The following is a 24,294-nucleotide window of genomic DNA, read 5'->3' on the forward strand; positions in this document are numbered from 1 at the left end:
CTCGTTCTCTTCTGAACGTGCGCTAGTCCAGCCGCTGCGTTGATTTGTGAGCCTGCGTCCTGCCAAGAATTCATCTGGGGAACTGAGAGGGAGCGGGGGTAGTGATGGTCCAATTGGAAGCCAGAGCTGCAACTGCGATGCCCTTACGTGCTGATGTCTCCTGGACGGGTCCCTCCAGCCCAGCTTTATACTTGCAGCCTGGGCTTTGCCCTTGGACTCTAGATTGGTTTGCCCCAGTCTATTTGCCATCTTCCTTCAGATGTCTCATAGCTTCCCGCTCTTAACATACAGAAGGGGCTGCTGATTCTCCTGTGCTCCGCCCCAACCAGCATGTTCTCCTGCTGAGTTCATCTCCGTAAACAGCAAATCCTGCTTCTGCATGCAGGGCTGTAGGCTAACGGTCATCATGACTCTGCTCCCCTCCATCCTACCAGCATTGCATCAGCAAACCCGGCTGGCTCTATCTTCCAAGTGCACCCAGGATCCACCCAGCCTCACCGCCTCTTCTGCCATCACCCTGAGCCATGCCATCATCTTTCTCCAGGATTAGCCCCCAACTAGCTCCCTGTACCCCCTGTGATCTGTGAGGACCACAGTGGCCAGAACCATCCCTCTACATTATGTCAGATCCTGTCACCCCCTACTCAAAGCCCTCCCGTGGCCTCAGCTTCAGAGAAGCTGTAGTCCCTACAATGACCACTACTCGATGTGGCGATGTGGCCCCTGTTTGCCCTCTGACCCCACCTCCTGCTATCCCCCGCCATGCTCACTGTGCTTAATCCCAACTGATCGCTTTGGTGTTCCTCAGATATGCTGAGCATGCTTCCATCTTAGCATCTTGACACATGCTGTTCCCTCTTCTAGAATGTTCTCCAGATAACTCGCTGCCTCACGTCTTCAGGGTCTGCTTCTTCAGAGTATTTGCTTGACCCCCCCAGATGGAGAGGACAACCTTATCCCCAGTATTCTCTCCCCCTTACCATGCTCCCCATCCTCATCACTTGCACCCCTTGACATACTATACATTGATTTGTCTATGGTATTTCTTCCCCAACTAGAACGTGAGGTCCGTGAGCATTGTTTTATCAGTTTTGTTTTCTACTTTATCTCCGGTGCTACGAAGTGTCTGGTATACAGTAATGGCTCAATGACTCTTCATTAGATTGAAAGAATGAAATGTGGGAGACCTGGGTATGTGCCAGAATCTAACCTAGGAGTCTTCAAGGAAATAATTCATCCCAAACAACCCTATGATCTATGACCTATGATCTATTCAGCCGGGAAAGCAGTTCAGAGAGAGAGCAGAATTCAAATCCAAATCTAAATCCTGGATCTAAGTTCAAAGGCATCCTCTTCCAGGTATGGCCCTCTGGAAAGAGCCAGGTCCTCCCTCCAAGAGCTGCCCACACACTCACAAGTCTGGTGGGTACTCGTGAGGTCACACAGCTATAACGAGGGCTTCTGTGTGCGAAGGGCCTCAGAGTCCCACCTCCACTCTCACTGTAGCTCAACCATGACCCTGGGAGGTAGATGCTCATGAATTGGTATTTAACACCGTTTTACTGAGGAAGAAGCCTTCCAGAGGTTTCATGATTGTTCCAAGGTCATCAAACAAGTCACTTGCAAAGCCAAGTCATTGAAGATCCTTTGGCTCCAAATGGGGAGCTTTGCTCCCAACCCCATGTGTCCCAAACCCTAGCACAGGCATGGTGAATGCATCAGCACCACCTGTCCCTTCCCAGATGCAATCGTAGCCCAGAGGAGTCCTCAGAATCCTGGCCAACTCAGGACCACAACATCGTCATGGGGACACACAAGTGGGAACCCAGCTACCAGTTGCCCTCTACACACAGTATTGAAGTTACTCTTTTATCTCAAAACACCCTGCTCATGCATGACCCTGGGGTGCCTTCCCTTGCCTCAGCCTGCTCATGACCCTCATTCAGACTTGGGTTTGTGGGTTTCTCCATTTCCCCCCAGAAGATTCCAGTACCTGGGTCCAGCTAACATTAGCTGAGGGGAACCCCAGGATGGCACATTCCCGAGGGCCTCAATCCCAGTGATTCCTTGTCCTGAATCCTTCCATATCAGCCCAGCTCCTCCCGCCCACCTGTGCTGAGAAGCAGGGCCTCACAAAAAACCACCACAGCCTAGAGCAGGTGTCACCCACGTTTTCCCAACACCAAGACCTGTGTGTTTAGTCATGCAACACTCCGTGAGGCCACTTACTATGTGTCAGAGGCCATGCTGGGTGTTTGGGGTATAAGCACACATTCAGTCCCTGCCCTCAAGGAGCTCACAGTCAGGCAAGGAGATGGGAAATGAGCAGAAGTAAATAACTAAAATACAGTGAGATAGACACTAGATGGAGAGATGGACATCCTAGTGCTGGGCCTCAAGAGGCATTTGGGGAGGAGGGGGCTGCTGGAGCCACAGGGCCTCACCAGCAAGAGGGTCACAGTGGTGAAGGAACTGACCAGGACCCCGCCCCCCAAGCCAGTAGGAACACTGGGGTTCCCCAGGACCTGAGCCTTAGATTCCTTATCTGTAAAATTGGGAAATTACTAGTCCATATCCTCATTAAGATGTTGAATGAAATCATATATGCAGCCATGTCTGGCAGCTAGTACATGCTCAGTAAATATTAGTTCTTCACCTAGTTCTTTAAGGTATTACTAGGATTAGTGTCCAAAGCTATTGTCCCCGATCCAGAGAATTCTCCTGAGAAAGCAGGAATACAAAGGACATACAACCACTGAATCACCTCACCTGACCCGAGCCAGTTTTCCAAATCGTGGCAGACGCACACACATGCTTTTTCCTTATGCCAATACTGCCTTCATACCATCCAGAGCCCAACCCACAAACACATACTGTCCGGCTTCCCAGGGGAAGTCACACGAGCGGTAGGCGTCCCTCCCACCCCAAGGGAGCCCCTGGACCCACCCATCACTTCAGCAGAGACCCTCCAAATCCCACAGACCAAGGAGGGCAGGTGGGCAGGGCTTCTAGCAAGTCCATGTGAAGACCCTCACCCACCTCCCACCCCAGGCCAGCTATGGGCCACACAGAGAGTCCTAATGACACCAGCAAAGTTAACAACATACCCGTGGAGCATCACGGCTGCCTGAGATGCCTGGAAAGCCTCCGCTCTCGGAGAATGATCTTATTTTCTGAAGTAGCAGCTTTCTGTTGAAATTCATCAGTCGCTGTGGTAGGGATTTTTTTCCCCTCTTTTCTCTCTCTCTCCTCTCTCTCTCTTTCTAACTGGTGAAATTGACAGTCTGCCTACATTAACCGGGCATTAATTTGCATGATCAAAAGCAGATTTGTTCCAAGATGCACTGTTCTGCCTTCCCCTCCAAGCACAAGCATCTCTAAGGAAGGCGAGAAAAAATCAGAAACAGCGCCGCCACCGTGCCCCAAGCTTGGGCAGATGCTGGCCCCGTCCAGGAGCAGGTGGAGTGGGGGCCCTTCGGGGAGTGGGGAGGGGAAGGCAGCCCGTCTGAGAGTTGGAAGCAGCACCTGGCAGCCCGAGGCGCTGGCCCCAGCCCCAGCTCAGGAAAATCAAGCCTTTGGTGACAGATTATAGCAGAGAAGTGTGCAGGAGTCCCAGTGAGTGCACACCATTTCCCGAAAACAGGCACTTGAGTGGGTGGGTGTTAGGGTCTGGACCCAAGCCGGGCATGGCGGGGCCCTGTGGAGAGCCCATGACCTAGAATCAGAAAAATGGGTCTCAATTCCTGGCTTCAGTCACACAATTCAGGCAAGTTGCTTAACCGGTCTGAGCTGCAGTTTCTTTATCCTTCGGTGGGCACAGTGAGACCACCCCTGCCTGTCTCCTGCAGTGTGATCAGGAGGCTTCTAGGCAAAGGAGACAGATCCCCATACCAGGGAGCCCCATCCGGTCCCCGGCTCTGGGCCACCCTGCAACCCTGCAAGCCCTCCACTCCAGCGCTGTAGCTCCCGGGCTCACACAGGGCGCCACGCCTGAGTGTTCTGTGGCCCCGCCAGGTGGGATGATCCTGCTCTGTTCAGAGAAAGCCGGAGATCGGCAGGGTTGGCTTATCCCCCAAAATAGTAAACATATTTTATGACTGCACTGGTAAAGATGAATGGGACATAGTATTATGATGACATTTATTTTTTTTCTGGTCTTAAAAGAAATTGAAAGGAACATTTATTTTGTGGGGCCTAAAGTTATAGGGGGCCCTAGGCACTGGGCCTACTGTGCCGGATGGAGTAGTGGGCCCCTTAACATCCACAATAAGTGGAAGAGGCAGGAATGGTCCACGCCTTAATTCATGCACACGTCCAACATATACTCACTAAGGGGCTCACCTCTAGGCTGCGGGGGGAAGGTTGTACCCCAACAGATAAAGCTTGTGCAGTTCACGTTCTAGTGAGAGGACACAGACCATGATGTGTGAGCAAATACATTAAGAATTTCAGGTCTTGACGGGCGCCTGGGTGGCTCAGTTGTTAAGTGTCTGACTCTTGGTTTCGGCTCAGGTCATGATCTCAAGGTCCTAGGATCAAGCTCCCTGTTGGGCTCTGTGCTCAGTGCAGAGTCAGCCTGAGATTCTTTCTCTGCCCCCGCACAACTCTCTCTCTCTAAAATAAATAAATAAATCTTTAAAAAAAACCAGATCTTGAAAAGTGCTGAAGAAAATGGAAACACGAATCCAAGGCACTTTGGCAGGGAGGACTGAGACCTGAAGGATGAGGCGGGGCCAGCTCTGGGGAGATCTGGGTGAAGAGCTAGTGCAAAAGCCCTGCAGCAGGACTTGTCTGGAGGACATAGAAGGCCGGAGGGCTAGGAAACACCGTGGATAATGGAGGAGGGGTAGCAGAGGAAGTGGGATGCGTTGGCGGTGACCCGTTAGATGAGATCTCATCGGCGTCAGGAGAGTGATTCTGTTCTACTTGCCATGGGCAATTACTGGAATGTTTTACGCTAGGAAGTGATTATACTGATTGATCTTTTTCTTTTCTTTTAAAGAGCATTCTGGCCACATAGAGTTGACTATGGAGAGGTGACAAAGGAAGTAGAGACCAGATTGCCCAGTGTTGGGAGGTCCAGGGAGCAAGCTGATACTTTAAATAAGGATTGTAGGCATGGTAACAGTGAGAAATAACCAGATTTGGGATAAACCTTGGATTGGCCGTTGGGTATACATGGTGGGATTTCAGGAGAAAGGTCAGAGCTATAGACACAGATTTGGAAGAAAACCAGGAAAACTTGATGTCACAAAAGCCAAGAAAATTGTATTTCTGAAGGGAAGCAGAAGTCAAGTGTCAGATGTCACTGAGGGTGGCGTGAGCAGGGGGCAGAGGTGGGGCCACTGGACCTGACAGGGCATGGGTGATGACGAGGGTCATCTCAGTGGCGTGAGGGGAAGGGAAGGCTGATGGGGTGGGGAGCGTGTGCAGTGCAGAGTGGCCACTGTGCTTCCATCAGCCCCACCAGACGCAAACCCTCAGCCGGTTTCCGTGGGGGCAGTCTGCTCACTGATGAGTTGCCTCTCTGACTTTACCAGCTCTGTTCCACAGCAAGAACCATGCCATGTTCACTTTGGATCCCCAGTTGTGGGCCCAGGAGGCCTTTAATTCATGTTCATTAAATGAGCAAATGATTATTTGTTTTTATCTACTTCAGAGCTCCAGAGAATTCTGGGATTCTGGGGGCATTCATTCACGCATGCATCTATCCATGCAGACTTGCAAGAATCAGGTGAACTCTGAAAGGCTGCCTGTTTTTTCCTTTGGGGAGTCTACTCTGGGTCTCTTCTTCTCAAACCTATGATGTCATAACTGTTCTGCATAACTTCAAGAGTAACCAATGAACAAAAATTGTGTAAGGACCTTCTGTGTACACTTCTCTCTGAATCCCCACCTGCCAGAGGTATTGTCAGTGTGAGAATTTCACACTGGTTGGGGTAGAAGCTGATGAGAGCATGAGCAAGGATAGGGCAGGAGGAGTCAATAGGATGGTGGTTAAGATGTACTAGGAGGAGAATGCTCAGGATTGGGGTACAGTAGCATGTTGGGGAAGGTGGGGGAGTAGGAGGGGTCAGTAAACATCTCTTTTTTAATCAGGTGACTGGCTAGTGGTCTTAGTGATTGAGGATGGGAAAATAGCAGGGGAAGGTTCTGGAGCTGGGGAAGAACACATGTAGATGATGAAGTTCAATTGTGTTCATGAGTCCGAGGGACCTGAGAAGTTCCCAGGAGCTGGGAGATATTTGGATATGCAGGTCTGAGGTTCAGACTAGAGAGAAATTTAGGATTCATTAACCTGGCGGTTATTATCAAAGCAAAGGGAAGAAACGGTACCACCTCTCAGCATGTCTGGACGGAAGGGGAAGAGAAGGGGGCAGGGATGGCAGCTGGGGGACCTCAGCATTTGAAAGTGGGCAAGACAGCAGAAGGGTTCCAGAAACAAGCCTGAAGCAGAGCAGGTTAGGGAAAAGGAGATGAGAGGATTGTCAAGTTGGGGTGGGGGGAAGAGTGCCAGGACGGGAAGGGTGGACAGCGCCAGCATTGCCTGAAGGGTGGGTCAAGGGGCAACATCAGTGACCCTGGAGAGAGAAACTGGGTGGGGGGAGGGCAGGAGCCTGATGGCTGTGGGGACACTCTTACTGAGTGCACACCCCAGAGCTGGCAACGCCCAGGTGAGACAGACAGGACCGTCCTTGGTGGGGACACCCGTTGGCATTTGGCTCTCGGTGGGGGGCGGAGTCATGGAGAGCTGCACATTGAAAGTCCTACAAGAGGATTCTCCCAATGATGCCAAAGAAGAAGTGCAGGGGAGGGTCCCAGAGCCCTGGGCAGGGAGGCCTCAGCCTCTTGGGAAAGAGGGGGCTGTCTCTGGGTCCAAGAAGAAGGAGGGAATTCAGGAAGGGCTCCAGATGGGCATTTCCCTAAGAATAAGAGGGCTAGCTGGGGGGGTGTGGGGAGAGCTCTGAGGATCGCCTTGGGGTTTGAAGCCACATCATAGGATTGGAGTGGCAGGGGAAGGAACCAGTAGGCAGCAGCAGCTAGTGGGCTCCTTACTAGGGCCCCAGAACAGGGGGCTCCAACTCAAGGATACCTGGCAGATAGCTGTTCTGCCTCAACCCCCACATGGACCCCCATCTCCAGCAGGCAGCACCCGCAGACCACAATGGAGGACCCTTCTCCTGGCCCCTCCTGAAGCAAAAGCAGGATGGGGCCACACCAGCTGCTTAGCTCTCCATTCCCTCTGCCTCACCTCTATCTCCTCTGTCCTCATCCTCTGCACTGGCCACGATCGCCTCCACTCCTCACCCGGCTGCCCGCACCCTAACACTCACCTCTGCGAGTCTTGGCTCAGCTATCCTCCACAAGGCCCACCCTGATGATTCCATTTACAATTTCAACCCTCCCCCGCCAGCACCCCCAGGCCTCTTCCCTGCCCTGCTGCCCTTGTCTGCGTCGCATCCTTATCACCACCAAACTTTCTATATTACACAATTTGCCATGTATCCGCCAGGCTCTCCAGCTCCACTCAAAGCCCCCAGAGGGCAGAGAATTGAACTTGTATTGTTCCCTGATGCATCTCAAATTCTTCGACTTGCTCCCGGCAGGTGTAGGTGCTCGATAGAAATTTGTTGCATGAAATCGTGAATGGAAGGTAAAGGCCCTCCAGCAAAGCTTTCTCCATCATGTCTGTCAACCCTGCAGTGAACATAAGGGCATTTATTTTCAATAATTTACTGGCTAAAGGGGCGCCTGGGTGGCTCAGTTGTTTCAGCATCTGCCTTCGGCTCAGGTCATGATCCCAGAGTCCTGGGATCGAGCCCTGCATCGGGCTCCCTGCTCGGCGGGAAGCCTGCTTCTCCCTCTTCCACTCCCCCTGCTTGTGTTCCCCCTCTCACTCTGTCTCTCTCTGTCAAATAAATAAATAAGATCTTTAAAAAAAATAACTTACTGGCTAGAGGAGAGAGAGTAGGAATATGTATTGTCAGCCATGTGTCAGCCACTTGGTAATCACTAATTCACTCAATTCTAACGTCCACCCCAGGCACAGAGAGGAATATTCACCGAGCAACTTTACTGACGGCAATGAGTCTTCTGAGGTCACACACCAGAGCCAGGTTCAAACCTTCCTCTCTCAAATACAGACCCCACGCTCCGTGCGCGAGGCCACAGGGCATTCCAGACCACGGTGAAGCCCTGCGCGGTCTCGAAAGTTCCCTACGGGCTCTAGCTGTTCGGTAGGACAAATTAATGGCAGTCCTTTTAACACAAGCACAGAGGACCTGCCAGTTCCTGACGGCCCTTAACACAGCCCAGCCTGCAGTGAACCCGCTTCCTCGGCGGATCGCGCCTGTAATTACAGCTTGTGGGAGTCAGTGCTTGGCGTCACGTGGTGGCCCCCATCCCTCCTGCTGACTCTCTAATTAAACCAGCAACAGCATCTGCGCTTCGGTCCTGGCCAAGAATGAGGAGATGCGGTTCTTGCTGGAAACGGGCCCCCTTCGCATTCCCACGTGCTCCCCGGGGCCGGGGACCTCATGTCAGCCGTCTCTAGAATGTTGACCAGCCAGCGAGGCCGCGCCCCAGCTAGTCTCAGCCCGGCTCAGATCCCCTGGAAATGTGAAAGCCATCACAGTCTCATGGGAGCCCAAAGCAGGCCCTTCCCTCTGGCTCCCTAGCTGTGGAACTGTTTAGACTATTATATGGTAGAGGTACTTCTTTTAGCCATGTCCGGGCTCGGTGCCCTGCCCCTCTTAAAAGCTGCCTCATTGTGAAAATAGTTTCCAAGGAACTCATGTAGGCGCTCTACCCGTTAGGTGGGGCTGGTCATTTTGCAGCAGGGGTAGGGAAGAGGGGTTTCCCAGGGTTTGGACCCAGGACCGATGGGATCAACATCGATGAGGTCTCTAAGGCAGGGGCTTCCCTGACGCATCTGGGCTGGGTACAAGATTGCGTCTACAAATATCAAGCAATGGTAACATGCAGGCTGAGAAATCAGTAGCTATCATTTCATTTAGCTTCATGACAGCTTTATGAAGAAGGTAATATTCCTGTGCCCATTTTACAGAGGAGGAAATGAAGGCACAGGAAGATTCAGGAACTTGCCCAGGGTCACACAGCTAATAAGGGGCGAAGCTAGCATCCAAGCCCGGGTCTCTCCAACTCTGGGATCTGAACCCAAGAGGTTCGACTCTTGAGTCTCCTTGTGGCCTCAAGCCTGTGTCCTTGTAGGCCAGTGTCTTCACTAATCATTGGTCCAACACGTTTGCTGAGCACCACCTATGACTAGGTGCCTGGCACTGTACTGAACCCCACGCGCCCCTTTTGCTACATGGTCATTCTGGAGCCGGAGACACGCAAACACCAACAGCATCTGGGGATTGAGCTCAGCATCTTGAGCGTGTGCTGGGCCCCCTGCCCTGGCCTGGGGGCAGCTTAATAATCCTCACATCTGTTGCCCATGTGCCCAGAACTATGCTCAGCCCTTTCAACGTATGTTGTGTTGGAATTTGGCACTGATTCTATGCAGTTTCCCAATTCACGTGTGATTTTGATACTTCAGTGAAACAGGCATGTTCAATGTTTGGCAATAATTGGAGATATGTGCACGATTTCTTTATATTCTATAAAGATTTTTTTATATATAGAATATAAATATTCTAGGGGCGCCTGGGTGGCTCAGTCGTTAAGCATCTGCCTTTGGCTCAGGTCATGATCCCAGGGTCCTGGGATCGAGCCCCGCATCGGGCTCCCTGCTCTGCTGGAAGCCTGCTTCTCCCTCTCCCACTCCCCCTGCTTGTGTTCCCTCTCTGTGTCTCTCTGTCATAAAAAAAAAAAAAAATTAAAAAAACAGAATATAAATATTCTATAATATTTCTGTTATAAAGTATTCTGAACACTCAGAAAAGGACAGAGAATAATATAATGCAGTTTCTCCCCTGAACTACTATTAGGTTGTGAAGTCAGCTCAAGTGATTGCAGGCAAGCATTTTGAACAGGTTAGACTAGAGGCCTCAGCTCTGGAACATATGGGAAGAGCCTCAAGCATGAATGTCCTTCACGGACATTATTCTAGACCTCTGTGTGCTCGCGCATGTGTTCCGATCCATAAAATGTCTTTCTGACTACAGATCATGGTCAAAAATCCTTGAAAGTCATTGATATAATGACTACTATTGTATTCACTCTACATTTTTAATAGATATTAGTTTGTTGCCATAGTTGCCTCAGATCTTTTTCCAAGAAACACACATTATAGATAGAATTAAAATGGTGCTCCCCTCCCCTCACCTCTCCTGAGCCGGTGGATGAGGCTTGGCTTAGTTACTCCACTGACTGGTCTGGCCCCTCCTGCGTGAGCCCACTGGCGTCAGCTGAGAGAGTGTCTCAGACAGGAAGGGCTGCTTCCTGGTCATACCCACACCTCGAATTCTAATCACAGGTCCTGTATGCTTGGAAATGTTTAGAAAAACAATTTAAACATGCCAGGGTGTCTTGATAAGCATATCGTGCTGTTGCTATAAGAGCCTAGAGATATGTAAACACCCATCATAGGACTGAGCAAGGGCCCTGGGTCTGTGCCTCACACGTGAGAGCAGCATCTCTGACCTTCTGCTGCCCCTTGTCTTCAGAAATGAGGAAACTGAGTCCTGGGCGAGGCAGATGGTCCTCCCAGACTGCCCTGCTGCAGAGAGCAGGAATGTTGGGACAGGGAAGGAAGGAATAATGGAGGGAGGAAGGAAGGAACGAACGAAAGAAGGAAGGAAGGGAGGGAGGGAGGAAGGAAGGGAGGAAGGGAGGGAGGGAAGGAGGAAGGAAGGAAGGAAGAAGAGAAGGGGGAGGAAAGAAGGGAAGAAGGAGGGAGGGGAGAGAGAGAGAGAGAGAGGGAAAGCAAGCAAGCAAGCTAGCTAGCTCCACATGGACACACATCCCCAGAGAGCCGAGAGCCTTCCCTGACCACTCTGTAAAAACTAGCCCCCGCCCCATCCCTGTCAACCCGGTCTGTTTCTCTTCGTAGCACGGGTACCCTGGTAAACTGTACAATTATTCGCTTCCTCCCCCTCCACCCACCAGAACGTGAGGCCCGTGAGAGCAGGGAGCTCCGACAGCCTGCGCCCGGCTCCTTCCCAGGCCCGGCACGCAGTTGGCCGCGGACGGAGAGGATGTTCATCAGTGTAAACGTGGGCAGGAAGCATTCGTCTGTTGATGGATCCAGTCGGTGGATGAAACTGGAGATAGCTCTCTTAACAAAACCAGATGACAGGCCGGCTGAGGGGGCAAGGGGCCCAAGCACAGGGTGGCCTGTACCAGCCACAATGGCTCGCATTTATTGAGCACTTACTGAGTACCAGGCACCACTTTGAGCACTTCGCGTGTTAACCCTTTTGGTCCTCACCGCGACCCCACGCGGAGGACGCTCCGTTGTGTCTGTTTTCAGGCAGGCAGAGGCAGACACGGAGGGCCGCACCACCTGTGGAGGGTCACACGGCTAGGACAAGTGGAGCTGGGATTCGAACCCGGGCGGCACCACGTCCCACCGATTCCCAGGGAGAAACTTCTAGAGCAAGGGTTTTTGGGAGACTGACTCCAGCCTTCCAGAAGCTGACTGGGCATCTCCCTGTCTCTTTTTAAAGCAATTTGAGGAAAGTCAAGGCCGGACCAGTAGTAAAACAGCCTTCTACCAGGCGCTGCAGAACTCGCTGGGCGGTGAGGACGCGGACGCCGGCGTGCAGGCGGCAGCTACGTGGTACTACTCCGTGCAGCACTCGGCCGACGAGTACGCCTCCTTCTCCCGGGCCCTGGAGAACGCCACCCGGTGAGCCGCGCGGGGTCACGGAGGCGCCCCGGACTGTGCTGCAAAGGGACAGCTTGACGGGTGTTGAGACCCCCTGCCCGCTGTGGTCTCCCCACCCGGGGAGTCTGTGGTTTCCAATCACAGAGTCACTAGCTCAGAATAAAACGTGGTCCCGCCCACTGGGATCTTGGGGCCCAGAAAGGCTTTAATTTTCCCTGTACTGGAAAGCTCTTTTCAACCATGTAGCCAAGAGCCGTTCCTAGAGGCCCAGCCCCAGACTGGACTCTAAGAGCTCACAGATGTCCCAGTTCTGGACCCTGAGAGGCTCATCACCCAGTCAGGACTGGGTGTTGAAAAAGCTCAAGGCTGAAGTTCAGAAACCTACATTCTGGCCCCAACTTGGCCTCCAGCTGGCTGGGAAGGCATCTGTGCCCTGGGGGCAAGAGCTGAAGTGTGAGGGAGGGCAGGTAACCAAGGAAGGCCTCACTGAGGAGGCAGACTCCAGTTCCCCCTTAGCTCGGGCCCTCATTGCCTCCCGGCCAGGCTCAGGCCGTGGCCTCCCTGCCTCTCCTTGGCAGCACCCCTCCACCTGGCTGCCGCGGTGTGACTCTTTCCCGTAGGTCTGATTCCAGCCCGGTCCTGCTCACCACCTCTCTTCTTCATGCGATGGAGCATGGCTGCCTTATGTGCCCTGTCGGACCCCAGTGGCTGGTCCCACCCCCCCTTAGAGCCTTTCCTAGAAACACTCCAGCTGCCCTGTAGACTCAACAAAAGAGTTCATCTCAACAGCCAGAAAACAGGGGTAGACAGACCCTCTGCACTGAGAGACTTTCATGGCTGTTACCAGCCTCCGTTGTTACAATATCCTTACAGCGTGGGCCCCATGGTTCCCATTTCTCAGATGAGGAGAGGGAGGGTCAAGGAGATGCAAGGACCGCTGACTGGGATTCAAAACCCGCTGGGCTCCAGGCCGCCTGAGGTCTGTCTGGTTCTGACTGGGCCCGGTGCTTCTTCTAGTGCGCAGCTTGAGCACCAGCCCACGCACGACCCCACCATTGCAAGCTGATGCTTCTCAAACATGTTCCCATCACCCCAGAGGGGGAACAAATGGGAAGCTTTGGGAATGTAGAACAGGGTTCTCAACCTCCTCGCTATGGCATTTCCAGTGGATAATTCCTCGCTGAGGGGTCCGTCCCAGGCGTCATAGGCTGTTCAGCAGCATTCCAGGCCCCTGCTCACTAGATGCCAGTCAGAACCTTTTCGTCTCCAGCTGTGACAATGGGAACATCCCCCAGACATTGTCAAATGTCCCCTGGGGGGTGGGCGTGTCCCCAGCTGAGAGCCACTGGTCTAAATGTATCATATGCATGAAATACCCTTGAGGATATTTCCTCTGCCTTCTTTCGAAATGTACAATCCTTTTGTGTTCTGCTCCATAGTATATTGTATTTATTTTACTATAGCGTGTTTTGCTCCCAAGTCTTTAAAATTAGTGTGCTGGGAAGATGCTTGCCCCACGGGTTCCTTGTATGACCTTGGGTGACCTTGCCGGCCAGACACCAGACTGGACACGCTGCCAGCAGTGGAGCCAGCTGGGCGAGAGGCATGCCCGTGAGTGCTCTCTGCAGGCTGGTGCCGAGGCGCCTGGTGGCCCAGGGGACCCTGGCCTGGGAGAAGCATGTCCCTGGCACAGTTATCTATAGAATGACCCATAACTAAACTCCCTCCTCTGTCCTCATGTGACCAGGGACTACTTTATCACCTGTCCCGTAATCGACATGGCCAGCCACTGGGCAAGGAGGGCCCGAGGGAATGTCTTCATGTACCATGCTCCCGAAAGCTATGGCCACAGCAGGTAAGGTGGCCGTGTGGCCACAGCGGGTGTTGGCAAGTGAAGGGAGTCTGGGAGGGCTCTGTGTCTGTTCTGTGACCCTCAGGGAAGCCGACGACAGAGGGCAGGACTGAGGTTCAAGTCCTGCCTCGGTGACATCGGATTTGTCATTTAGTGTCTGAAACATGGGTGTAACAGTAATCGCCACTTTCTCTCACGGTATTGTTGGAAGGGCGAGCAAAATAGCAGATAGAGGAGGCACTTTGGAAATCCAACGTTAGCTCTCTTAATGGATTGACCTGGCTTGGGGGAGGAGGTTTCTTTATTAATCCTGAATATTTATGCCTCCAAAACCTGAGCACTTAGCTTCACTTAAAAAAATGGCTTTCTGAAGTATAAAAGGCTGTTTTGTTGACTTTTTTTTTTTTGCGATAAAAGGAAAGTTTGGATTACCTCTAATCTCTATACCATTCCTACTTCCAAAATATGTTCAATATACTTTATAATAAAAGTCTCAGGTACAAAATCACAATCACAATAGAAATGAGAAATAATAAGTGAAAGAAAGCGCATGGGAAGCGAAGGGTCAACCAACGAATGGGCACAGAGTGTAGCCCTGCATGTTCCAGAAGCCAAGGACAAGATTAAAAAATAAAGAACAATGGGAGCAGAGAGGCTGGGTGGCGGGGGACACATCTGACATCCGCCCGCTGGACAGTGATGCCAGGAGGGTAGCGGGCACATGGATGCCCAGGGTGTTGGGGGAGGACTGTGGGGTCACGTGTTCTACTTCGTCATGACCTTGCAGTCCTGAGCCATTCACCCGTGTCAGAAAACCCCAGGCCCTTTCCCGGCTGGGCCAGCAACTTCCCACATAATCCGGTGTGATTGCCATAAATCACAACAGATGAGCCACTTCATGTTGGAGCTTCTTGGGGAAGAGCTCATACCCCACCAAGGGCAGAAGAATATGTGCTGTGATGATGGTCAGCCCTCCGGGTTAAGGATTCTCAGATAACAGAAGGTCAGGGGTCAGGGAGATGAGACGTAAGAACGTCAACTTTACAGCTGGAGGTCCGGCCCCACCACCTATGCAGAGTTGGGCAGGCTCCTTTGCCTCTCTGACCCTCAGTATCCTCATCCACTAAATGAGGCCACTAGTTTCCCTTTATAGCCTTGACATTAATAACACCTGGTGCAGAAATTATTCTTTCACTTGTGTTTCTTTGCAATGACACCAAGGGAACTCCTACAAACATACCTAACTTCTCATTATAACTGGCAACATCCCTATATAATGGGCTGAATATGGCCACTGAAAGATCCCAGGTCCCAACCTTATAAGGAAAATGGGGCTTTGCAGATGTAATTAAGTTAAAGACCTTGACCTGGGAAAATTATCCTGCATTATCCTGGTGGGCCCTAAATGCAATCACAAGTGTTTCTACCAGAGAGAGGCCAGGAAAGGTACATAGAACAGGAGGAGGCAACGTGACCAGGGAGGCAGAAATTGGAGGGGTTGCTGCACCCATGAGCCGAGAAACAGCAGCTGAAGAATTCACCACCCAATTCCACCAGATTCCAGACAAGAATCCACACGAGCTGCAGGAGCAAGACCTGGCTTCTCCCCTAGGGCCTCCAGAGGAAGCAGGTCTCTGTTGACACCTTGATATTTGGCTTCATAACACTGATTTGGGGCTTCTGGCCCCCAGAATTGGGAGCCAGTAAATATCTGTTGTTTTAAGCCACCAAGTTTGTGGTAGTTTGTGACCACAGCCCTAGGGAACTGATACAGTCCTTCTGATGTTCTCTATTCCCTAAGCACCTGTTACGTACCTTGTCCCCCCGACAGATTAGGCAGCTTGTATAACACTTCACATAAACATCCAGAATCCTGTTGAGGTTGGCAGGGTTGAAATGGTCATTGCTATTCTACAGAAGAAGAGTCTGAGGCTCAGGGAGTTCCATGGGATTTCCCCAAGGACGAGCGGCAGTTTGTTGTAGAGCAGTGACTTAGTCCTGCCCTCTCTGAGCCCCCTGAACTCTCTTTCCACTACACCACGCAGTCTTTCTGTCTCTCTGTTTAGAACTATTTATAATTCCAACCCGATCCACTTCCTAGATTCAAGCAACTGCCCCCATGTTGTAGGAAGGAAAATAAATGGCCCTTGAAGGTTCTGGTAAGAAGGCATTTGGAGAGAAAGGACAACGAAGAGAGTGGTGGTTTGGGTGAGGATGGAAGGAGCCCTCGTCATCCAGGGGCACCCATGGTTGGGAGGCCCCGCATGGGAAGCTGTTTGTAGAAGAAGCCTTGGCCGTGTCTCCCAAATGCCAGGGCTCCCGGGATTCATGCCCAGGGCAGGAGTCTGGTTCTCTGCCTTCCTCCCTATTAAGGAACAGATTACAACAGAAGGTCTGATGTTCTTGCAGCAAGTCCATCAAAAGCTTTAAAACGTATGCACATGCCATTGGGCTCCAAAATATACAGTGGCAAACCCAGAGAGGCATCTGCTCCCTGAGGACCAGAACGATCAAAGCAAAACAAGACGGAAGGATCCATGCGATTCTAGCCAGAATCAATAATGCTTTTATCCCACCCGTATTAGTTTCCTGGGGCTGCCTTAGCAACGTCCCCCATGCAGGTGGTTTATAACAACAGGAATGGATTGTCTCACAGTTCCGGGGGCCAGAAGTCAATCAAGGTGTCATCAGACTCATGCTCCCTCTGGAGGCTCTAGGGGAGGATCTGTTCCAGGCCATTCTCCTAGCTTCTGGTAGTCTAAGGCATTGCTTGGCTTGTAGATGGCCACCTTCCCGCTGTGTGTCTGGGTCCAAATTTCCCCCTTTTTATCACAACACCAGTCATATTGGATTGAGGCCCAACCTACATCCTCATTTTGACTTAGTTATGTCTGCAAAGACACCAGTTTTAAAGAAGGCCATATTCTGAGGTCCCAAGGTTAGGTCTCCAGCATATCTTTTTTAAGGGGACACAATTCAACCCATAGCATCGCCCTTCTCTCTAAAGTAACAGCCTTGCTGGTGAGGCTCCTGAGTGTCAAGGGCCCAGAGGGGTCTGTTTCAGACCTAAACATGAGGTAGTCCACGGGAGTGGGCTCCTCCAACAGACTCTGAACCACATCCTCATTCTTGCATGGCCAGTTTGGGTTTCTCTGCTGCTGAAGAGCATCCTCATGCCCCTCCAGGGCTCTGCAGACAGAGCTCCACTGTACTGATCCAGGGACCCCCCCCCGCAAGGAAGCCACGCTCACAAGCCAGACCCTCACAAAAGTGCCTCCTGGGTCCTCACAGTCACCATGCCTCAGGGCCTGGGGACCCTCCTGGCACAGAGTAGTAGGTGCTCAAGAAGTCATGTTGAAGCCGTTCCAACCACCTCATCTGACAGGTGAGGAATGAATCCTTTCCACTCTGGTCTATAGGCTCCTTGGGGCTCAGTTTTGCCATCTGCACAATGGAAACAAGGAGGTGGGAGAGGTCAGGAGCACAGATTCCTCCCTGGGCTCTGTGGGACCCATTCTCTGTACCTTGGAGCCTGAGCTCCCAGTAAAGCATCGAGTTTATGGAGGTTAGAGAGGTATGAACCCCAAGGAGCCCAGTCACCCTAAGTGACTTCCAGCTGTCACATTCTACCATTTGGGGGGGCAGAGACACTCAGAGGCACCCATACATTCCTCAGACAGAGCTGTTGCTGTGTGTACGGAGGCAGAAAGTATCCTGGTCATGCAGGCTCTCTGGGCCAACTGACTCGGTCAGAAACCCAACGCAAGTCACTTAACGTCCTTGGTGACTCCATTTCTTCACCCACCATGCGAACAGGACCTGCTTCGGAGGGTCAGTGTGATAACAGATTTGCACACAGAATGAGGTCTGACAAAGAGGAAGCGCAGAGGTCGTCCCATTCTTCTGGCCCCTCAGAGTGCATTCTTGACGACCCTCTGTGTCTATGTCCTCTCACCCCCCACAGTCATGGGATGGTGCCACCCACAGAGTAGATGCTGAAATCAATGAATGAATCATGGAAACTAACCCAGTTAATCACTGGCAAGTGTATCCTTTTTGCCTGAAAAGACATCTCTCTCACTCTGCCCTGGCGCTGTCACACCTCTCATTTATTTCTGGCTCGAACCTACGGACTTAAAATATACGTGCGTGCCGTACGCTTTCAGCCATCTGTCCTGTACCTCCATTTCTGTGAGCATAGATTAGCTTTCCTGGCATAGCGAGTGCACAAGACGCAATACATTACCACTGTCCCAAGACTCCTGTTAATTGATCACAGCATAGCGTGGTTCTGTAATGGCTCCTGGTTTACGGAGGAGATTTTCATCCCTGAACTTGAGAGCCAGCCTCTGCGAGGAAGGAATAGGTGTCATGGGTGGGGGAGGAGACAAAGAAACTAAAATCTACAGTGGGAGAAGAAGGTTCCATTTTAAGATTTAGATTCAAAGAATCATAGACTATGGAAATTGATTTCATCTGACTCCTTCATTTAAGCCCGATGTAAAGAGCCAGCCACTGGCAGTCTAGACCCAAACCCTGTCACTTGCCCTTGCTCCAGTTTTTCTTCGATTGGACCCTTCAACCCAAAGCTTGAGTGTTTGCCATGGCTAAGTCCACTCACTAACTGTGTGACCTTAGGCAAGTTGCTCAACCTCTCTGAGCCTCAATGCATCCTCACCTATACACGGGGAAAGTCACAGCTCTTGTCCCACAGTGTGGCTAGAAGGATTTAGGGGAACAGTGCCTGCATCTGAGATGTGTGTGTGTGTGTGTGTGTGTGTGTGTGTGTGGTTGTGTGTGGTTGTGTGTGGTTGTGTGTGTGTGTGTGGTTGTCTGCCTATAGTACCTGGCAGCTTTGGTTTCCAAGGCTACTAACATGAGGCTAAAACTTACCAGCTTTCTCTTGCTCCGCTCTGCTCACTGGGGAGATTTGGGGCCAGTTTTGTCCATGGTTACTATCTGTAGCCCTCTGTTTCAGGAAGAGGGATTTTCGCTGATGACTATAATCCAGGCCTTCTCAACTTGGTGCTACTGACATTTTAGGCTGGCTAATTGTTTGTTGTGACAGGCTGTCCTGTGCATCGTGTATGGTGTTTAGCAGCATCCCCGGCCTCCCTCACTCAATACCAAAAGCACCTCCATCGTTGGAACAACCAAAAATGTCTCCAGACGTGGCCAGTGTCCCCCGGGGGGCAAAATCGCCCTCTGTGGAGAACCACAGGTGGACTCCACTGAAACGGGGATTATTACTGACAGCACCTGAAGGGAAGAGGCAGCCCCTTTCCCAGACTCGTCCTTGATCAGTGCAGGACCCCTCTGCCCACAGACGTTGCCCCTGGCCCCACGGGAGCCCATTCGGGCAGACAGTGAATGCACCACGGGAACAGAGCGTGGCTGGTGCTCTGTTACCGAGCTGGCCTGGAAGGCTGACAAGCCTCTCTCCCATGTTCATACGGGCAGGGCCTTGGCCTGCTGTCCCCTCCCAAGTTGAAGGCCAAGGGGAATCTCTAGGATGGCTTCCCTGCTCTGTCTCTAAGCGCCACCTCCTGAATGCAGCTAGGACTCCTCGATCCCTGCCAGTCTCCTGCTCTGCCATCCTGTGGATTCTCAGTTGACGTCCTTCTCTTGAACCAGCCCCTTCCGAAGGACACACTGGTCCCAGTGTCTTCTCAGGAAGAGCACTCACTCCGTTCTCTGCAGCCCACGGCCAAAGGACTCCCAGACCCTGTGGCCAGCCCGGGTCTGGGGGAGCGCCCCCCAACCCTCTCCTGCGAGTCAGGTCCCAGCAAGTGTGGGAGGGGACATTGATTTATTCTCTGACGTCGCCTGTCCTTAGATGGCTCTACCTAGGTGCACCACTTATGCATGCCTCTGGGCAGGTGACAACCTCTCGAAGCTTCCACTTCCTCATTTGTGTGATGGAGCTAATAATAACACAGCTGTAGGAGTGTGTCAGGATTAAATAAGGCAGTGCGTGCAGACCGCCCAGCTAACTGCCCCGCATAAAGCCAGCGTTCATGAGGTGACTTCCAACACTGTTTCATGGGTTATTCTGGAAGAATCCACATTGCAGATGAATAGGTCCCAAGAAAACAACCACAAAGGAGGTGGTTTCTGGGTACCAGCCACTGAAAGAGGAGCTGTGGCCACTTCAGAGGGCATATGGGGGCCCTTCATCGTAAGCTCACTGGTGCCAGTTCATAGTTTCCATGGAAATTCACTGTGGGGCTGTGTGTGGTCTGTCGTGCTTGAATTATGTGGTACAGTCGGGGCCTTATTTCAAAGTCTTGGTCTCAGAGTCCTGAGATATCATTCCCACATTTCAACAGTGCAGAAGACAGTTCAGAGGGATGGGTCTTGACTTCCCTTTGAATGGGGGTGGGGTAGGGCTCTTGGGATGACACATCCGTATAGGATGCTGAATAATTCTTTGATTTGGGGAGAAGCAGCTCAGCATAATGGAAGAACTCACCCTTTGAAGTTAAATCAACTGGGGTTTTAATTCCATCTCTTCCATTCATTAACTGCCTGCATCTGAACAAGATTTTTCTGTTTACCCACCTATAAAATGGGTATAGTTACATCTATTTTAATCAAGTCAATGTATGTTAAAAACCTGGCATATTCTAGATGTTCAGTATTAAGGTTACTTTTGCTTCTGAAAAATAAGGCTCTGAGAAGAAAAAAAATTTCAAAATGACTTAAGAAGCAGTAATGTTCTTCCTTTATAAGTTGTCCCAACCCTGGAAAACAAAGCCATAAATTCTAGACTCAAGACATTTTGTACATCACTACATTTGCATTCTAGACATGTGTGTATTCCAGGGGCCTTTAACATTCCAGATTCAAAATATTATCTTTTTAGTTGACTGTCTCGTGGAGTTTGTTGGAAGTAGCAAACCAAAGAAAATATTAAGTGGTTGGATTCTTGAGTTGGGTCCATTGGCCTGGCTACATCCTGTGTGATTAACAAGATTATTTACCAGTAAAGATGGAGGTGAATCACTTTCTAAAACTGACCACTCCAACCTGGTGATATATAAGGACATGTGCCATGTGTCCCTTCCAACATGGATTCAACAAATATTTCCCTGCTGCCTTCTCTGCCCCAGATCCTAGCGATGGACAGAGAGAGGCTGTCTTCTCAGGATTAACATTATGTGAGGGGGTGGAAATGACAACCATCTAGGGACAGGGTACAAAGAACAGACTGAACACACACAGTAAGCAGAGTAAGTTCAGAAAACTGCCCTACGAAGGAGAAAGAGAAAAGGCTTGACATGTTTGAGGATAAAGAAGGAGGCCAGGGAGCTGGGGTCTAGAGAAGAGGGGGAGATGTGGGGGAAAACACATAGGAGTTTGTAAGCTGTGGCAAGCAAAGAGAGTATTTTTTCTGAGTATGATGGAAAGGCATTGGAATTTTTAAAAAGACATGTGATAGAGAAGGCACATGGGTCTTTTCTTTCCCACTCAAAACACAGCTCACTGAAAATCAGGTGGGATTTTTAAAAGAATGAAGAATAGAAATCCTGTTATCCAGTGTGATGATCAGTTGGCTCCTCAGAAAAGTTGATTAAGACGGGAACTCATGAGAAATGAATAAGGTAGATAGATTAAACTTAAACATGTTAACTTCTCTGTGTGCACAGAAACGTGCATTCATCTGCGAGTCTGTCAGTGCAGGGTCAGAGGCTTGAGTCAGAAAATGCTCCCTTTGAAATTCTTGCAAAATCATGAACATAATGCACGGCCTATGATTTCCAGCTTTGGTTTCTTGAAAGTGGGGTATCCACGTGATATTTAATTAATTTAATTAAGTTCTATAATTACAGTGACAAATACAGCTCGCATCAACAGGTTTGACGCAAACATAGTTGGCTCTTGGTAAACACATAACTTCCTGGTGGGAATGGATGCACCGGGCCAAGAAAATTCAGCCTTTTCTGAACAGTGGTCATTATGCATTATGCGGGGAATAAAATGTCCAGGTAATGGGGCGCCTGGTTGGCTCAGAGTAAAGCATGGGACTCTTGATCTCGGGGTCGTGAGTTTGAGCCCCACATTGGGCGTAGAGTTTACTTAAAAAAAATTTTAAAACAAAATGTCCAGGTTAATGCACCAGGTCCGCCAAAAGCTTTGGCTGAACCACAAACAAACCAGTCTCACCAGTTTTGCTGGGCTTTCAGGACTGTGAAAATATGCAGGGGCTCAGGATGGGATTGTGTCATTTAAAGTAAATCTGGGAGCTCTGTTTTTAAAGGATTGCATAGTGAATCTTTTGGCAAAACAAAAGCCATTTGTAAAGCATATAATTGCCTCCTGATAATTCACAGGCAAAATCTGAAATTTTGTGTATTAGATTTGCCCAAAGAGAAGCACACTTACAGGCTTCTATTTGTAAGTTAGTTAACGTTGCCTCAACCCCTCAAGAAAAAAAAAAAGTGGGGGGCAGCTGGGAAGCAGAAGGATTTCCATTCCTCCTTGTTCCTGAATTTCCGTTGGAGGAAGTTATTTAGAGATGCCTGCTAGAGATAAGAAAGGGAGTATATTTTATGGGGATGAGGTCAGCAAACTTCCTCCTGCAGACAGAACAACAGGGATAGAAATCTCTGGAACAACAGGCTCTGAAATCATTCGATCAGATGGGCTGTCCTCTCCAGAGCACAAGCCTCTTCAACCCATGGTCAGTGTAAGAACGACCTCCCCACTGGCCCTCCTCACCTTGAGGGGAGCCCCACTGAGGTCATTCCCTCTGGGGACACTGCGTGGGTCATTGTGCTCCCTAATCAGCCCCAAAGGGCCATGACTGACGTGCAGGTGGTGGAGATCAAGTCAGGAGCTTGCACTGAGACTCATCTCTGGAAGGCGGCTTGTGGCTGGCCAGAATGCGGGCCTGGCCTCCCTGCAGTGCACGCCAGCGGGACATAAGATGATGAGAATGGCCCAGTGGAAAGGTTGGGGAGCATGACATAAGCAGAACCAGGCTTCTGTCTCTCCTGGACAAATGCAGCAAGCCCGTGATTTCTCAGTTCAAGCCTTTCTCCCCACACCGCTCCAGGGATGATTCTAGAAGAAACACAGCTTGCAGCTTGCTTGCTTAGAAGCCCTTCATGCCCCGCCCCCATCTCCTTGAAGATGTGGCCTTCAATTCCTCTGGCCTCAGTTCTCACACCTTCCACAAAACCAGAGCCTGAAGGACCTATCCGTTTTCCTGGACGAGGAAAATCCCAATTTCACTTTTGGGCGCGATGCACTTCTCAGTCCAATAGAGGGGAGCACCCAGCGCTTTGGGGCCTCTGCTACCTGTTAGAGCAGCATCCCCGCTCACAAGGCCCTTCCCCGCCCTCGCCCCCTCACTAAACCCCTACTTGTCTTTCAAGGCACAAGTCAACCCAGAGAGGATTTCCTTTCTCTGACTTTCCAAAAGCTCCTCTCAATGCCCTTGCCTGAGACAAGCGCCATCGCTTCTCCCTCTCTTCTTGTGAGGCATTGCAAATAATCTCAGCATCTGCTATCTAGCTATCCTCCATCTCACAACATCTTTTAAAAATGTCAGCTTCCTGCATTTCCTGTGAGACCGAGAGCCGCCCCAGATGGCTGACTTACGCCTCCTTTCTCCCCAGCCCCTGCTCAGAGCACCGCACGCAGCGGGCAGGGGGCTAATGGGCCTGAGTAAGCTCTTGTTCTGACGTCTGGCATTGTGCCCCCATCCACACACACACACACACACACACACACACACACACACACACACGCAGAGTCATCCCCGAGACATGTGGCCGGTCAGTTCCTGCCATACTCTGGCTCAAGGTAGCATTGCCAACATCAGCGACCATAGTCCTTCCTTGGATGGCAGTTTGTCATTTTTAGAGGGATTTCCATCCACTACAGTCTGGGAGCGTCCAGGGATGCTATGTGGAAGGCTGAACAGAGATGATCAGACCCAGTGTACAGATGGGAAAACCAAGGCTCAGAAAGGCAACGGTGGAAGCGGGGCTGGAGTCCAGGGCAGGCGGCTCAGGCAGGGAGCTCTCCTCGTCCCCACGCCCACAAGTGACAATGAGAAGATCCAGACCCAGCCTGAGCCTGGGACAAGTAACTGTCAGATGAGGGAAAGGTTGACTGCAGTATGCTTACCAAAGACAACAAGTGACAACTAAAAGCTAAGTGACACCAGCTTGCCCACGTGCCCACGCAACCACTGCAGGGTGGGTGTATGTGATCACACCCAGCACAAGACAAAGAAGCCAGATCCATAAGTGTGAACTGTCAGCCCCCAACCTGCCAGCACGGTGGCCAACCCGCTAGCAAGATTCTCCTTGTACCTTGTCCGTCCCTGGAGTGTTCTTCCTCGTCTCCCTCTGCTGACACGGATCCGGATACACTCTTCTCCTTCCAGAGAGTCCTGGGACTCTCAGCCAGGGCCCAGGGTCCTCTGATCCCAAATGCCCGCTTCTCTGGCTCCCACGGGCTGCCCTTCCTCCAGATGTCTGCCTTAAACTGCTCGAAATAACTCCAGCATCCTGATAAAGATCAGCCCCGCTAAGGAAAAACAAAGCAGAAGTCTTCATACACAACAGGCTCTCAAATTAAACAGATCGGATAGGCTGGAAGGCCAGGTCTTTTCCCAAAAGCAGTGTTCCATGAC

General features: G+C 51.0%; 2 protein-coding genes across 2 annotated transcripts in view; one reads left to right on the top strand and one right to left on the bottom strand.

The window, feature by feature from the left end:
* The window catches only part of SLA (Src like adaptor), a 62,705-nt gene extending 59,353 nt beyond the window's left edge, over nucleotides 1-3,352 (bottom strand). Inside the window, exon 1 of the mRNA XM_032415806.1 lies at nucleotides 3,108-3,352. The gene's annotated coding sequence lies outside the window, so the exon portion shown is untranslated. The remainder of the gene's footprint in view (nucleotides 1-3,107) is intronic.
* The window catches only part of TG (thyroglobulin), a 237,253-nt gene that overhangs the window by 205,540 nt on the left and 7,419 nt on the right, over nucleotides 1-24,294 (top strand). The window contains exons 44-45 of the mRNA XM_032415805.1: nucleotides 11,634-11,815; nucleotides 13,542-13,649. Of these exons, the coding sequence (XP_032271696.1) occupies nucleotides 11,634-11,815; nucleotides 13,542-13,649 (290 nt within the window). The remainder of the gene's footprint in view (nucleotides 1-11,633; nucleotides 11,816-13,541; nucleotides 13,650-24,294) is intronic.

This window comes from Phoca vitulina, unplaced genomic scaffold (genome assembly GCF_004348235.1).
Source record: "Phoca vitulina isolate PV1807 unplaced genomic scaffold, GSC_HSeal_1.0 scaffold18, whole genome shotgun sequence".
Classification (NCBI taxonomy): Eukaryota; Metazoa; Chordata; class Mammalia; order Carnivora; family Phocidae; genus Phoca; species Phoca vitulina.